At 37.4% G+C, this 16,924-nt stretch overlaps 2 protein-coding genes across 6 annotated transcripts; one reads left to right on the top strand and one right to left on the bottom strand.

Annotated features, from left to right (window-relative positions):
* Nucleotides 1-296: 296 nt before the first annotated feature.
* On the bottom strand, nucleotides 297-3,339 carry chtopb (chromatin target of PRMT1b). 4 transcript variants are annotated; one of them, XM_089118179.1, is made up of 7 exons: nucleotides 3,131-3,339; nucleotides 2,779-2,855; nucleotides 2,491-2,641; nucleotides 2,251-2,395; nucleotides 2,030-2,167; nucleotides 1,107-1,151; nucleotides 297-532 (listed from the first exon to the last, which is right to left on the bottom strand). In XM_089118179.1, the coding sequence occupies exons 1-7, from the start codon at nucleotides 3,143-3,145 to the stop codon at nucleotides 345-347; spliced, it is 759 nt and encodes a 252-aa protein (XP_088974305.1). In that variant the 5' UTR covers nucleotides 3,146-3,339; the 3' UTR covers nucleotides 297-344. The 4 variants fall into 4 exon arrangements, with proteins under 4 accessions (XP_088974305.1, XP_088974306.1, XP_039535495.2 ...); XM_089118180.1 differs by having other exon boundaries at nucleotides 2,779-2,890; nucleotides 3,131-3,337; XM_039679561.2 differs by having other exon boundaries at nucleotides 2,497-2,641; nucleotides 3,131-3,334.
* Nucleotides 3,340-4,162: 823 nt separating this feature from the next.
* smad10b (SMAD family member 10b) lies at nucleotides 4,163-15,307 on the top strand. Of its 2 annotated transcripts, none has more exons than XM_039679558.2 (12): nucleotides 4,163-4,255; nucleotides 5,114-5,360; nucleotides 9,104-9,278; nucleotides 9,437-9,460; nucleotides 9,732-9,923; nucleotides 10,677-10,892; nucleotides 11,067-11,171; nucleotides 12,699-12,752; nucleotides 12,853-13,036; nucleotides 13,135-13,303; nucleotides 13,552-13,690; nucleotides 14,566-15,307. In XM_039679558.2, the coding sequence occupies exons 2-12, from the start codon at nucleotides 5,124-5,126 to the stop codon at nucleotides 14,775-14,777; spliced, it is 1,707 nt and encodes a 568-aa protein (XP_039535492.1). In that variant the 5' UTR covers nucleotides 4,163-4,255; nucleotides 5,114-5,123; the 3' UTR covers nucleotides 14,778-15,307. The 2 variants fall into 2 exon arrangements, with proteins under 2 accessions (XP_039535492.1, XP_088973849.1); XM_089117723.1 differs by having other exon boundaries at nucleotides 4,166-4,239.
* Nucleotides 15,308-16,924: the final 1,617 nt, after the last annotated feature.

Genomic DNA, 16,924 nt, shown 5'->3' with positions numbered 1-16,924 from the left:
GAACAGAGCAAGGTGAGCATTTGTGCTTGTAAAACTTAAACTTTGTTATTTGTTTTGGAAATGTCCGATTATTTCGCTAGATAAGACCCTTATTCATCGTCTGGTGTCGTATAAAGCGCTTTGAAGCTGCACTGAAACTCTCACTTGGACCTTTAACCATTTGGTTCCCAATAAAGTGCATTATATGGAAAAAAAATCCTGGAATGTTTTCATCAAAAAACCTTAATTTCTCTTCAACTGAAGAAAGAAAGACATGGACATCTTGGATGACATGGGGGTGAGTAAATTATCAGCAAAAGTTTTTTTTAAAAGTGAACTACTCCTTTAACTTTGGTCTCAGGTCATCAAGCCATGTCCTCCAAATCAACCTGAGCCATATATGCATCCAGCTCTGCATCCAGACGGCTCTTGGACATGGACATGTACTCATCCAGTTGTTCATCCAACAGTTCCCGAGAAGGAACCTGATGGATGTTGAATCTGGTCCGGCTGCACCCTGAATGCCCTCTGATAGATGTCGAACTGACAACACCTGTACACACAGGACGAGATATTATAGCCGAGGGAAGGTTATGAATGAAAACATTTGCATGTACTGAAAATAACTGCACCACTTAAGTGAGGTGAAGAATGACTTTTTCAGAGTAACATCAGCCATCTGGCAGCTTTTTAGTATTTCGAGCTATTGAGCATGGCAAAAATGTTTAATCAAGAAATTAATTTATCTGCAACAGTTGAAAAGAAATGGAACAGAACCCATCCTAAGCCCATATCCATAACCAGGTAAATTGCTGTAATATTTTCTGTCTATCTGATGTTCGTCGCTAATTGAATGCACTGAACATGTAAACAGCAAAAGGCAGATGGAATTACAGGCATGTATTCAATATGCAGGCAATATTAATGAACAGAGGATGTTGTCAGTTTTCAACTGCAGGAAATTGCTTCTGGCAGCTTTATGGAAATCAGAAGAATTTGCTTAGGATTTACAGAACAAATCAACAACGCTTGATTACCTGATCAAAAACTTGGCCTAACCAGTTATAGAGAGGTTATGCTGGATAGATATTATCTAAACAACTGAAGAACTAGTAAGTTTGACAAACCTTGTGGTGTTCCTGAGTGTGGCACCTGCTGCTCTGCATTTCCTTCTGAAGAATTGAAACATTAGGAAAGAGTTGCTGAAGCTAACAATAATTTCAGTCTGATATTAAAAATTCGAGTGCAAAATGGAGTAATGGCATTTTCAGGATGTTATTTTCCTCCAGCATGAAAGTAATTAATCACATTACAGACACAAAAAAGACAAAAGGTGATAGCATGCAGGCTGCAATTCAGTACTTTAGAGGCAAGCATTGAGATGAATAGGAATGCTAATATATACAGGTATTATTATCCACCTTATTTTTAATGTAAAAGCAGGTATGGCCATTGTAACCTGAATTTGAAACTTGCATTTGTTATATTATTTGAATGTATTTTCATCATTATAATCACACCAGTTTGTAGCGCAAACAGTTTTACAATTTATTGCACTTTGCTATTCTTCTAGTTATTTACCAATAGCAGCTAATGAATCAGAAGTCTCACACGTCCACAGAAAATAGCTTACTTTCGAGTAGCAAAATAAGGTGGATAGACATCACTGGCTGCATCCGAATGCTCATGTTACATCCTGTCTATTGAGATACAATGATTATTGAAGGCAGAATAGGTGCATCTTTCACTGCCTATGATATCCCACCATCCTGTGTGTTTGATTCCGTAAAAAAATAAATAAATATGGCATCTGGCAAGTTGCGGTTGGGGGTTAGTTTATGTAAATGTATATTTTACAGTAACTTTTTTCACTTTTGATGTCATTTCTAGCAGGAAATTACTATTGTAGTAATTAAATAGTTGCTTCATTATCATCTCTCTCTATTTTGTTGTACACAATTAAACCTTTACAATGTCTCAGAAGCCTGTCTGTTTTTCGTGAGGTTCCTTAGTGTGCAAATACTGGGAATCGAGGAACATTTGTTCTCACCTGTCCTTCTAATGGCTCCTCCTCCTCTGGTTCTCATTACTTCAGACAAATTAATTATGCCTCCACGCTGCTGCTGCTGCTGGCCACAACCCCTCTGAACACCTAGAGTGTTGACTACTCCTTGCTGTCTACTCATGCCTGCACACACATGTGCATGTACATGAGAATGAGATGTAACGTCTTGCTGGTGTCTCTCTCACTTACACTGTCACGTCACTCACTTCTCCTTGTGTAAAATCCTTTGACCAGTCCTCTTCTTCCGCCTCCTCCTCTCATTTTCCCCCGCAATCCCACCATGCACCCTCTCCCCAAGGGATAGCCGAGCCTTGCCTTCGCACTCACTTTGCAGAGTTGATTATTTATATTCTGCAGAGAGGAAGAGTAACAGAAACTATTTAGTCTACCATCAGAGATCACCAGCTCCTATATTTTTGTATTTTATCAAACAGAAAGTGTCTGACAGATACATTATGCAGGGCGGCCAGCACAGAAGGTCTGTTGGCCATCTCCAGGGCCAGTTGCTGGTTCTTCAGCGAGGCTGCAGTCTGCAGTTTCACTGCGGAGGTGATATCCATCACATCTGCTGGCTGAAACTTCAGCAAACTAGTGAAACTACAGGGAGGAGCAAAACAAGAACGAGAATTAAGGCACACCATAATATTAGTGACACTCAAGCAGCACTGTAAACACATGAATTTCTTGACAGCATTTTGGGACAACAATAGGATTTTTGCTAAACTAAATCTCACCGGTCATGCAGAGAGATGGTGCATGTGCTGCCCAGAATGATCTTTTGGGGATCCCTAGGATTCATTTTCACATCCAGCTTGTAGTGTAAACGTCAAACAGACAAAACATACGCTAAAACAGTAGAATGAGAAGTCAAAATAGTGTTGACATCTAACTTTAACCCACATTAAACCACATAGGCCTAATTCTAAATGTAACGTTACTTCAACCAAATTGTCGGTGCTTGTTTAGCCCACTGATTTGCATGAAAGTAAACTTAGCAAACATTGTGCTAAACAGATGTCTCGTTTTAATATTTAAGTTAAATATAAATATTAATCATAAAAAAATCGAGGTTTATTGATTTCCCACCTTTGAAGTTAGCATCGAAACACGCGCAGTTATGTTAGAATAGGTTTAGTCGGATGTTTTCAGCCAGGTGTGCGGAGTTTGGTACTGTGATTCACACGCTCGGTCCGGCTGATTCATAATATTCTACCGCCCTCTACCGGACATATCAGCACATGGCCACCACAGTCTCTGTGCCAGAGAATATACATTAAAATGAACATTTTAGTTTCTTTGTTCTGTTGGGAAAAAAATGTTTTCTGGTCCCCATAATATTTTATTATTTTTTCCTTCAAAATATCTTCTTTAGGCCTACTTTTATCCATTTCACTTTTTTCCTAGTTATTAAAATATGAACTGGATAATATTTTTTATACCTTGTATAAAGCTATTTCTATCCACCATTAGAGTAATATGAATCAACATGTATTTATTTATCATATTTATTTCACATCAATTACAATGAATAATTAATTTCGATTCCAAAACGATAAAACATGACATTTTTTCTTTGTTTTTGTTATTAAGTGTTATTAAAAAACAATCAGACAAACAAACAAAAACAATTGCTTTCGATTTAATAAAATAAACCGAATTCATCTCGTGGTTTCCAAGCATAAAGCAGAAAAAAAACCGAAATATGGCCTATATCAATATTTAACATTAATAATTGACTTAAAAAAATAATGTTGATAAATGGATAGCTTAGGTTCAACAGTCCAATAGAACTTGACTACATTTTATCAAATTTTAGGATTCATTTTTTGAAAATATGTAGTATTCCATGCTTTCTTCAAACTAATGGCCTGACCGACCCGACCAGTCTCTACGATCAAGCTCAACTTCACGATGCTTTTTTGAGTAACGCAGCTCCAGGCTGACCAGTCTAGGGATCATCAAGACTAGCAAACCATCTCAAGCAGATTTAAAGTTTTTGTTTGTTTGTTAACATGATTAATCTATTTATCTTACTTGTTTGACAAATAACCCTACGTTTGTCGCCAGGGGAGTTAACTCTCTCTCTCTCTCTCTCTCTCTCTCTCTCTCTCTCTCTCTCTCTCTCACTCACTGGATATGCCCGCGAGCGAGTCAGATTCAGACGGGCGCAGACATACACAGAAGAATAAGCACATGTGACACACATAACATGTAAGTAGTCTTTATATAAACTTTTTATGTATTTAGTACTTAATATTTGTGGTGGGAGTAACTATACTGTCTCAGAAAGAGTGAAACCGTACAAACTGGTGTCTGAGTCAGGAAGTAACTCTTCGGCATTTCCCTTACTGAAGTTCAGAATGTTAGACACATATAATGGAATGTGATATACTATGTGATATTTATTTGTTTTGTTAATAAATATAGTTACATTGAAATGGAATTTTCTAATTTTCTTCATACTAAAACGTTTGTGTGTGTTTTTTTTTGTGCTACTGCCCATTAACTTTGGCTACTTGAGAGTCTCCTCAACATCATCACCTGTGTGTAGCACTGTCAGTCTAAATGCCCTGTTCTGAGACCTGTGGTTACATTCTTGTATTTGTATGATTTTGCATTATTGCTGACAAAACTATACAGTGGCCCCAAAAGTATTTAGACATTTTAATCACACTTGAAATGTTTGAATTGAATTGCCTTAGATCAGTGGTTCTATTACACTCTATTACACTATTACAATGGCTTTGCTTTAGTTACAAAAGTTACAAAAATGTCTTTAATGCCAAATATTAATATAACAGTGAACTGCATAAACCCAACACGATTTAGCATTTTATACACATTAGATTGCATTAGATTACAAACCTGTCTCAGAACTAAGTTCAAGTCAAGATCGACAAACCTCTTTTTCTGAAATGTTTTGAGTGAAAAGTATGCGTGTGCTGTATTTCCTTCTTATATGTGTACTATGCGATTTTTTTTTTAATATCCAATGCAGTGGCATTCATACATTTTAAGTGTTGGTGAAGTGTCCAGGCATATACCATTTCTTTTTTTCTTTGAAAATAGTGGGAGCAGAATGTCTGTGAATGCCCCCAGCAGCAGTGATGCGTGTTTAAGCATTGTTCACAGCCTGATGTGCCACCGCCAGGGAGGAGAGAATGAGAGCTTCGCCAAACGTGCCATTGAAAGCCTTGTAAAGAAACTCAAAGAGAAAAGAGATGAGCTTGACTCCCTCATCACTGCTATCACCACAAATGGAGTCCATCCAAGCAAGTGTGTCACCATACAAAGAACGCTGGATGGACGTTTGCAGGTCAGAGCTTTAACATCCAACTTCATTGGTTTTTAAAACAAATTAATCACACGTGTGTCAATCAGACAAATGCATGATCTGGTGAAACTGGTCAGTGACTTCTGATGATGACAAAAGAAGCAAGCTCTATTTAGGAATTCCGGTGAGGAAACAAGCATACCGAAATAGCATCCTATTATATTTAGCCAGTTTTTGGTAATTGAAATAAAAATAAAATGTAAATATTAAATGAACAACTTAAACGTTAGAAAAAATTATACTAAACTTATAAATGTTGCATTAACAACTAAATTACTAAAACTGAAAAAAAAATTGAATCTATGTAGATATATAAAAAACTATTAAAAATGAAAAAGCATATAACAGATTTTCTTAAACTAAAATTAAAATGAAACCTTAAAATCTAACAATAAAAGTCAATGCAAAGTATTAATTATTTATACTATTTAACAAAGACCCCCCCCCCCCCCCCCTCTCTATCTCTCTCGCTCTATTGTTAGATTTGGCTGAGCAGTCGTTTGGATGGCTCGCCTATGGATTAGATTTCTCTAATACATAAAATACGTTTGACCAGAGTTTGTGTGGGGAGAAAAATTTATTGAAGGTTTATAGTGTAGCAGTTCTTTGGCAGCGATGTTAGCGTGACATCATTTAATAATCTCAACCCAAAGTTTGTGTATGAAGACAAAAGGGCTACATACAATTGAAAACTGTTAGGACCTCCCAAAGGAGATTGATCTACATTGCAATCTACTCTGAGCAATGTTGTTTCTTTGTCATTCACATTCATCAGTTTTTTATGGGCCATATGTGTGTATATATGGGCCATTTGGTTCACACCTTTACAGACACAATTGATTGCATCTGAGGCACAGTCACAATGTAAATGCATCCGACTAAAGTTAACTGAAATACACATTATCTTTCAATATGTGTGTATTATACTAAAATAGCACAAATACTAGCATGCTAAGCAATGTTGGTCTTTTCAGCAAGGCAAAATATTGTATACCAGGCTGTTGGTATCATCTTACACATTAATAGGCTGTTATTACGGTAAAGTCCAATTATTTTTTTCAGTGTTAATTATTTTTGCTCATGGGACTGACACAGTGTAAACAGGGTATGTGGCCAGTTCTCCACTTCAAATGAAATCTGAACATAAACAATATAATATAAAGCTCCCGCATGTCAGCGTTAATTACATGTCAAAATATAGGAAAACACACACATTTTTCCTAGAGGTTCTATGCAACTTTAACATCTGAAGTGACTGCACTCATGTCATCTATGTTATAGTGAATTTTCACGAAAAAGATTCACTTAAAGAGCCAGCTAATCCAAAAAGCATGCATAAACAATTTAACTGAAAATAAACTGTCACATCATATCATGATGGCTGTTGATTGATACAGTATGATATTTTGTAACGTGATCACTTTTCATGTTTAAGACCAAAAGTCTGGCAGACTTTCACCTCTGCGGCCATCATTTATAACCATCAGAGGAGAATCGAGGTATGAGTGATGTCAACATGGAAGAAATCTTTTCTCCCAAAATAGTCAGCTCATGATTTTAGAGAGAGGAGAGGCCCGTGGAGAATGAGACAGAAAGTTTTCCCTTCCCCCAGCTGTAGACGGGGAGAGAGGCGGGTGGAGGGCGAGGAAGGGTTGTTTTGTCTGAAACACAGGAAAGGGGCATGGCCAAGCTTAAGCCTGTCTGTCTCGTAGTCTGTGTATGTGGAAGAGAAACGACTGTGTCAGTATTTGAAGCATGAGTGCAATGCATTCAAGTAGTACATTTATGCAACAAGTTCTGAATGTATGCGTTCATCCGTAATATCCGTATGCAACTCTGTTTCATGTCACGCACCGCTATTAGGGTTTGTTAGTGTAGAAATGTTATGTTTATGAAAATGAGAGGGTTCTGAGAGTTTAATATGGTGCTCTGTCTGTGTGTGAGTTTGTAAAACGTAATGGGTTTGGCAGTGAACCAGCTCCCTCTGTCTGTGCGTCGACTGTTTCTGCTTTGACTCGCTCAGGAAGGTCAGTCTCCTGGGTGGAGAATGCTAAGTCATTCCAATAGCAAATGAGGTCACAGTGTGTTGCCACTCACACATGATTTAGAGAAGATGGTCTGACAGCAGAGTCAAATGTTTCTCTGTACGTTTTATCTTCTGTTCCTTCTCTTTCTCTGACTTCTGTTCATTTGTAACATCTTTCTGTGTGATGTCATGCTCCTGAAACTTTTGAATGACCTTGACTGCACCATGAGCTGTCAGTGACTAGATTATATTCTGATTGTACAGTAGGTCAGTTCTGCATTGTAGAGCATCCCTGTAATATTATATAAATATCCAGCCTTGGCAAACTTAAGATAAGATAAACATAAAAAATATATATATATCTCACCATCCTCAAACTTTGGTGTAATATTATATAAATACAGTATATGTATAGTATTATTATAATTTAAAATTAATAAAGCACTAAAACAGTTTCTTAAAACCAAATACACTACATTTTGAAAGAAAGAAAAGTATACAAATATATGCTGCAATTTGAAAGTTAGGGGTCATTAAGAATTTAATACAGTAAATATATATATATATATATATATATATATATATATATACTTTTAATTCAGTGATTATGCATTAAATTGATCAAAAGTGGCAGTAAATACTTATATTTTTACATTTCTATTGATTATAAAAAAAACATTTAATTTTAAATAAATTTTAATTTTTTTAATTTTAAAAAACACATTTTTTAAATACATTTTTTTAACCAACCAAAAATGTTTCTTGAGCATCAAATCAACATATTAGACTGATTTCTGAAGGATCATGTGACACTGAAGACTGGAGTAATGATGCTGAAAATTAAGATTTTCCAAACCAGAAATATATTACATGGTAAAATAATCAAATTGTAATAAAATTTTTCAATATCACTTATTCTCAATTTACTGTATTTTGATGAAATAATTGCAAACTTAAGATACTTCTTTCAAAAACATAAAAAATATACATCTTACCATCCCCAAACTTTAGAACGGTAGTGAATATGAAGCAAATTTGACTAAATTAAAAACCTACCATTCTGAAAATAAATCATGAGATTAAAAGCAATTCATTATTTTTGAGCCCTAATATGCACATAAAGTCTCATAATTAAGGTCTTTTAAACAAAGATGAGACACCATGATGGTCAAATTTTCCAGTCGTGTTTTACATCACATTATAGCTACAGTCTTCCATTTCATTTGGCAAAAAGTGTAACAAACTCATCTATGTCTAAGCCATTAGTTATGTCTTTCTCGTGAGCCAAAATCATCAAATTCATTTTTCTCTGAGAACTGAATAGTTCTTTTGAACGGTGTTAAGACTCGGGGCAGGGTGGAGAATGAATATGAGACTGAGGATACATGCAGTCCAGGGAAATTTTCAGTCAGCGCATAATAAATAATACTAAATAGATATAAGAAAAACAAAATGATCAACAAAAAGGTATAAAAGGATCCTTCTCTTTGCTAAATGTTCGTAACTCAATTCTATGTAACTTTTGACCCTTAATATTAAGCAATCTCTGTAAATCTCTGTAGAAATGATTTAAGTAAAATATATTGTATTATTAATATCACACTACAAGTTTAAAAAGTCATTCACTCTGTGAGAGTGTGAATTAAACCCTGTTATAATACTGTACTGTTGACATCAAAGTGTTGTCATTGCTCCTCAGGTGGCTGGGCGGAAGGGTTTCCCTCATGTCATATACGCTCGTCTGTGGCGATGGCCGGACCTTCACAAGAATGAACTCAAGCATGTCAAGTTCTGTCAGTATGCATTCGATCTGAAGTACGATAACGTGTGTGTGAACCCTTACCACTATGAGCGAGTGGTGTCCCCTGGGATCGGTGCGTATGCTTCTAAAAACACAAACTGCAATGAAACAAACACAATTTTTTTAGCAGGGAAATATTTTGTTAAGGAACCTGCAGTATATTTGATTTTTAGTGATTTTATTATATAACACAGTGTTCTACGTCACTTTTTCTTTCTTCTCGTCTTGCAGTGGGATTCAGTTTGCCGAACACAGGTGAGCGGAGCTCTGACTGAATAATGGTGGCTATTAGCGCTTGTATTTTTTCTCCACATGTGAAAGAATGTCTCAAACAATCATTTGGGCTAATCGCTGATGGCCCTGATCATCGCTATGCTGCTGGCAGCCAGCCTTTAATCAGACAGAGACTGCCATAAAATGTGTCAGATCAAGACATGCAAGGACTCGCCTTGCAGTGAGATAGACAAATGAACAGGAGGATAGAAAGGAGCTCAAAGATGTTTTGACACTCGTTCTCATCCCTCAGGCAGGCTGATAAAAGAAGAGCACATACATGACTGCATCCAGATGGAGGGTCCGCCGAGTATGACCTTACATCAAGACCATCATCCTCCAGATCACTACAGCCCACAGCAACTGAGACTGATGTCCCCAGAGCCGCCCCAGCGAACCACTTCCTCTGTCACTCTCTACCCCAGTCTGCCCCTCTCTCCACCCTGTAAGTATAGCAGAGTTTATTTTATTTATTTAGGAAGTTATTTAGCTTAATTTAAATGTATTTTATTTATCATATTGATAGATTCATTATGAGTGAGGGTGATTTTAGGTTTAACTGACCCTGATTGGTTTTAGAAGGTATTTCCACAAGACCAAACAAGACTATTTTTAACTTGACTATATAAATATATTAAAACACTTTACAATAAGGTCTTATTTATTAACATGAATTAATGTATTAATTAACATGAGCCAACAATGGGCAATATATTTTATTAATGTTTGTAACCATTAGTTAATAAAACTACAGCTGTTCAGTTTCTGTCATGTTAGTTCACAGTGCATTAACTAATCTTAAAAAAAGTTTTGTTTTAAATATTTACTTATGTAAATATGTTGAACATTAACTGTGATTAATAAATGCTGTAGACATTCGTAGTTTATGTCAACTAATGAAACCTTATTGTAAAGTGTTACCGTATAATATGAATAATATTTTATACACTGGCATTAAAAGAAAAAAATCCAAACTTTTGACTGCTAGTGTATATCATTTAAAAATACTTAAAATGTGATTTTGGATCAGTTGAAAATCGATAGTAAAATTAATTTTCTTTTTTTGTGTTTTGTGCGACAGTACATGCTTTAGCTGTCACGTTGGTGGTTGCACCTTACTAGCTGTAACTACCAGTGGAATCATGGCCTCTTTGTTGTATTAACACAATTTATCTCATTCTCTCTGTCTTTCTTAAAGCGAGTGCTTCCAGGTTGTCCATCCAGGTAGAACGACCTGAGGGACTGTTGCAGATCACCTCCCCAGCGGGACGGGCATTAGCCTCCAGCTCTCCACCTTCCACCCCAACACACAGTCACGTACCCACACACAGCCAGCCCTCGTCCCAGCAGCCCTCTATCAGTCAGAGTGAATACAGCACCTCCAAACACACACAGACACAGGGCTCTTACCACAGTAAGTGCATGCAGAAATCACGTAGTGTTCGCCATTGACAGTCTTGAATTTTATCACTGAGACTTTTGAAGTTGTATATGTTTGTAAGGCAATTCATTTGTGTGATGTTATCAGTGAAATACTCATATATGAAATCAGTATAAAGTCTTGTTAAATCTGCTTATTATGTCTCAGCAACAACCTGGACAGGGACCAGCACAGCCTCTTATACTCCTACTGGACCACAGCAGAATGGGCGGAGTCAACAACAAGCCCCTCCCCCTCATACGAGCCACTTCTGTATGTAAATACTGATCATGTCAACTGTTTCTGTAAAATATATATATATATATATATACATATATTAGGAACACCTGTTCAATTTCTCATTAATGCAATTTTCCCCAACACCATTACACCACCACCCTGCACAGTGGTAACAAGGCATGATGGATCCATTTTCTCATTCTGTTTACGTCAAATTCTGACTATACCATCTAAATGTCTCGACAGAAATCGAGACTCATCAGACAAAGCACCGTTTTTCCAGTTTTCAACTGTCCAATTTTGGTGAGCTCTTGCAAATTGTAGCCTCTTTTTCCTATTTGGAGTGGAGATGAGTGGTACCTGGTGGGGTCTTCTGCTGTTGTAGCCCGTCCGCCTCAAGGTTGTGGCTTCACAAATGCTTTGCTGCATACCTCGGTTGTAACGAGTGGTTATTTCAGTCAAAGTTGCACTTCTGTCAGCTTGAATCGGTCGGCCCATTCTCCTCTGACCTCTAGCATCAACAAGGCATTTTCGCCCACAGGACTGACACATACTGGATGTTTTTCTCTTTTCACACCATTCTTTTTAAACCCTAGAAATGGTTGTGTGTGAAAATCCCAGTAACTGAGCAGATTGGCCCGTCTGGCACCAACAACCATTCCATGCTCAATATTGCTTAAATCACCTTTCTTTCCCATTCTGACATTCAGTTTGGAGTTCAGGAGATTGTCTTGACCAGGACCACACCCCTAAATGCATTGAAGCAACTGCCACGTGACTGGTTGATTAGATAATCACATTAATGAGAAATTGAACAGGTGTTCCCAATAATCCTTTAGGTGAGTGTATATAGACCATTTCACAAGATGTAAACGACACTGGTCCAGAAGCACTTCCTGTTTCAGTTTTTTAACACTACATAAAAGCTGGGATAAAATACAACCAACAGAACATATCAAACTGAATCAAAAAGTTAAACAGACATCTTTAAGATGTTTTCTTTACATGTGAAATAAAGAAAACAGTTACAAACTGAAACAGGAAGTGTTTCTGGACCAGTGTTGTTTACATCTTGCAAAATGGTCAATACACACACACTGTTGTTCAAAAGTCTGGAGGCAGTAAGATGTTTTTCAAAGAAGTATCTTGTGTTTACCAAGGCTGCATTTATTTGATTAACATATAATAAAAACTGTAATATTGAGATGGCTAAGCTGAATTTTCAGCATCATTACTCCAGTCTTCAGTGTCATATGATCCTTCAGAAATCATTCTAAAATGCTGATTTGATGATCAAGAATTATTACTGTTGAAAATGGTTATGCTGATTAATATATTTGTGGAAACAGTAATACATGTTTTTCAGGGTTTTTTGATGAATATAAAACTCAAAAGGACTGTTTATTTGAAATAGAATTGTTTGTAACATTATAAATGTTTTTATTGTCATCCTAATGTTTATATATATTGATACCTTGCTATTTAATGATATACTTCTATTATAAACAGTATATACATCTCTCTATCTACTTAAAAAAAATATGTGTATACTGTTATCAGGGTCTCAACATCACACACCAGCCTCATACCCTCAACCTGTCTCAAATCATCCAGGTACAACATGCGCCCCACCACCCCCACCCCACATCCCACACTTACTTAAATCTACATGAACACTGAAATGAGCCTGTTTGTCATTGTGTGTACACTACAGGCCCAGAGTTCTGGTGCTCAATCTCTTACTTCGAGATGGATGTGCAGGTCGGGGAGATGTTTAAGGTTCTAGCAAACTGTCCTGTGGTGACAGTGGATGGATATGTGGACCCTTCGGGTGGGGACCGCTTTTGTCTGGGTCAGCTTAGCAATGTTCATCGAACTGATACCAGTGAGAGGGCACGGTCAGCGATCATTCAACATAATAGTTATACACGTTCATTCATATAGTATGCAATTGACAAAGATGCAAACTTATGAACACCTTACATCCAACCAACAGGCTTCACATTGGTAAAGGTATTCAGCTGGAGTGCCGTGGGGAGGGGGATGTGTGGATGCGTTGCCTTAGTGACCATGCTGTCTTCGTGCAAAGCTACTACCTGGACAGGGAGGCAGGGAGAGCACCAGGGGATGCTGTTCACAAGATCTACCCAGGAGCCCTCATTAAGGTTCACCTCTAATGACATCACACCTTTGCAATGCATTATTCTTTGCAATCAAATCCAATCAGACATCAAAACCAGAAAGGGTACAGCCTTGTGTCAGAGTACTATAGACTAATTGGCATTGTAAATCAGTTTTTTCCAAGAAGCAAGCACAAATCAGTCAAATTCATCATAAATTTGTGAACAAGGACTGAAATATTTGGATCAATTGTCCCAAGTGCTGGTGAACTAATTCCATTTTATTCCTCCAGGTGTTTGATCTTCGTCAGTGTCACAGGCAGATGCAGCAGCAAGCGGCGACTGCACAGGCAGCTGCAGCTGCGCAGGCTGCAGCGGTTGCTGGAAACATCCCTGGGCCTGGCAGTGTTGGAGGAATTGCTCCTGCCATCAGTGAGTCACTTGTCCCACAAATTTCGATTTTCCAGTTCTGAACAATCTCGGTAATGATTCTTAAAGGGTTAGTTTACCCAAAAATGAAAATTCTGTTTTAATCAAAACTGGTAGTCAATGGGGAATGAGATCTGTTTGATTAAAACATTCCTCCAAATATCTTCCTTTGTGTATAGCAGAACAAATAAACACATAGAGGTTTGGAACAACATGAGGATGAGTTAATACTGACAGAATTTTCTTTTTTTGGGTGAACTAACCCTTTAAAACCCCAAATGCCTGAACCGCTTTTCATCAGTAGTGTGTTGAATCTACAGCCCCATAACAAAAGAAGTAATATTTTAAGTTTGTGGACTGAATTGAACATCATGTGACGAAAAGTATGTTTACAAAATTATGCCAAGAAAATACAGCTTTCTACTGAGTTGTCATCACAAGCTGCATGCAATATCTTACAGCATGACACATTTAGCCCAATTTCAAATTGACTCCTCAAACAAATGACTCCTATGAACGGGTTGTTTTTAGTGAATCGAAAACATACAGCGTGACCAAGTGACCAGTGTCTGATTCACAAGTAAATAACTCTAATGAACCCATTTTTTTAGTAAATCGAAAACAAACAGTGCAACCAATCTAGTCTGATTCACAAACGTAGTCCAGTTCAATAAAAACGTGAGATTGTCATCATAAAAAAGTAAATAAAATAAAAAATCGTAAAAAAAGACTCAGAATTGAATGAATCAGAATTGAACCATGAGCTAGTAAATCAGAATCAAATCACGACACTTGTCCTGCCCTAATTTTGAAATTATGCTTTTCAAAAAATGTGGTTACTTTCTGTAATACACACTCTCCCTTATACATTTTCATAGGTCTGTCAGCGGCAGCTGGAATAGGTGTTGATGACCTGCGTCGTTTGTGCATCCTGCGTTTGAGTTTTGTAAAGGGTTGGGGACCTGACTATCCTCGACAGACCATCAAACAGACACCATGCTGGGTGGAAGTTCATTTACACCGTGCCCTGCAGCTGCTGGACGAGGTCCTGCACACCATGCCCCTCGCTGACCCCGGACCTGCCAACTGACCCACAGACTGCAAAATATACAAGTCCTGTCACAAAAACAGGAATGACTGACAGAGAGACACACACACCTGCACAAGCTAACAGTGACTCATAGTACCACATACACACATAAGCCGTCATGCCTTCACACACAGTTTTTCCACAGCCGTGGCCAGCATAGTGCCTCTGAACTGACCAATGTTTAGTCCACTCTTCGGTTCTGTTGACTCAGTTGTCATGGTAACACAGACCAAATGCCCCTCTACTGAGTTCAGAAAGATCCATATAGCTGAACATATGATGGGCACTGTTAATATACTTAAAGGGATAGTTCTAACCTAGAAAACTCTCCGTTGACTTTCAAGCTGGAAAAACCAAACTGTAGTCAGCCCAATCAGATCGTGTATAGAGTTGGTGGGCGGGCTTAACATATTGAAAACAGAGATGCGACGGTTCACTGCTACTTGAAAACAAACTGTCTTTCGATTCGGCTTTGGCCCTGATTCAGGATGATTTAAAGTTTTTTAAAGCTTTTCTTTAAAACGAACAAAGAGAGGCACTTGAGTCATTTTTAATGAGAGGAAGATGTGTTCTGTGTGTAGATGTGTGAGATCGCTCTGACTGCAACAACTTCTTCGTTGTTCTGGTTGGTTGCAACACTATCCTATTGCGTGCAGAGGGAATTTGAAAGACAACCGTTTATCCCACCCCTCATATTGAGTCCTGTCAATGGTGAGTTTCCAGTCCTAACATCCTGATGTAGGTCTGGCATGCCAGGCTAGGATAGTTAACCTAATAATGAAAATTCTGTCATCATTTTCTCACCCTTATGTAATTCTGAACCCATAAGACTTTCGTTCATTTTCATTTACGCAACTACCAAAAAGTTTATAAAGAGATTTTAACTAATCCATATGAAGTTAGTCCAAATTTTCTGAAGAGATCGCTTTATATAATATACAAATTGAATTTAGGCTTTTATTCACATTGACATTAATCAACACACTCATCAGATATGGTAAACAGAAGCTCGAGCTTGCTTGACTTGACGTGCGGGAACCAATGAGGTTTATACTTGTGTGTTACATATAGCATGTTTGAACTGTTTGCTGATCAATATGTGAATAAATTCCTAAATTCAATCTGTTTGTCATATAAAGCGATTGTTTCTTTCCAGAATTTTTTTATTAAACCACCTGTTACAATCTCTTTATGAACTTTTTGAAGCGTCAAATCGGTAGTTGCGGAGACTGTCAATGCGGGGACAGAAATCTCATTATTTCATTAAAATATTAATTTGTGTTCTGAAGATGAACAACATGAGATTGAATCACTGATGACAATTTTTTCATTTTTGGGTAAACTAACCATTGGATTTTAAATTTATATTTTACCCTTTAGAAGGGTACTATTATGCCCTTTTACAAAGTCTGGATTTTGTTTTTGGGGTGTACTAAAATATGTTTTCATGCTTGATTGTTAAAAAACTACATTATTTCTCATATATTTTACATTATTACAGCACCTCTCTCCCCAGTCTGGCTAGATCAGACACGCCGATTTCGATGAAGCCCCTCTTTCCGAAATACAAAATGCCCTGTGATTGATTGGTTAGCTGGCCCAGTGTGTTGTGATTAGCATACAGTATGTCCCATCCCTCCATAACTGCAAGTTCTTCTCTAGTGTAAATATGAATAAGGATGGCGTCAATTTCAAACCAATTTGAGGCGATTCAGACCCGGACAATGATAACGAACAAGGGGACAGTGCAGAATGAGTGGACATTTCAAACTAAAGGGGACATGTTTGTAATTTTCTTATACATTATAGATGTTATCCACCATTTAATAGGGATATTTGTCAGAAAACTAAGGTACTACAAAAAGTAATCGATCACAAAATCATGGCTAATGTTACTAAGGAGTTGTGAACCATCTTACAAAAGCGAGAGCTTACAGAAAACAAATGTGCAGCGCAGGAACCGTGTTTAAAATAAATATTAACTACTCCAAGTTCGTCAGCCTTAGGAAGGTCAAACAAATGAGTTTTGGAACAAATGTTGTTGAAACAGTGTCTCTTTGACATAGCGACAACAATGTCTTCTTAATGCAGCTCAGCAAGGCCTGGTCCCTTTTTTGTCTTGAATTTGAAAAATTGCTGGGCTGGGC

The sequence above is a fragment of the Pimephales promelas genome, chromosome 12 (assembly GCF_988280905.1).
Source record: "Pimephales promelas chromosome 12, fPimPro1.hap1.1, whole genome shotgun sequence".
Lineage (NCBI taxonomy): Eukaryota > Metazoa > Chordata > Actinopteri > Cypriniformes > Leuciscidae > Pimephales > Pimephales promelas.
Note: the sequence above shows the minus strand (reverse complement) of the source record. Positions and strands in the feature narration are given on the sequence as shown.

Coding starts and splice junctions, on each gene's coding strand:
- chtopb (XM_089118179.1), bottom strand. Junction 2,168..2,250: donor AGGATTTTACACAAGGAGAA/GTGAGTGACGTG, acceptor ATGTGTGTGCAG/GCATGAGTAGACAGCAAGGA. Junction 533..1,106: donor ACACTCAGGAACACCACAAG/GTTTGTCAAACT, acceptor CTGTGTGTACAG/GTGTTGTCAGTTCGACATCT.
- smad10b (XM_089117723.1), top strand. CDS start 4,181: ATGCCCGCGAGCGAGTCAGATTCAGACGGGCGCAGACATACACAGAAG. Junction 4,240..5,113: donor ACACAGAAGAATAAGCACAT/GTGACACACATA, acceptor CTTTGAAAATAG/TGGGAGCAGAATGTCTGTGA. Junction 13,304..13,551: donor ACCCAGGAGCCCTCATTAAG/GTTCACCTCTAA, acceptor TTATTCCTCCAG/GTGTTTGATCTTCGTCAGTG.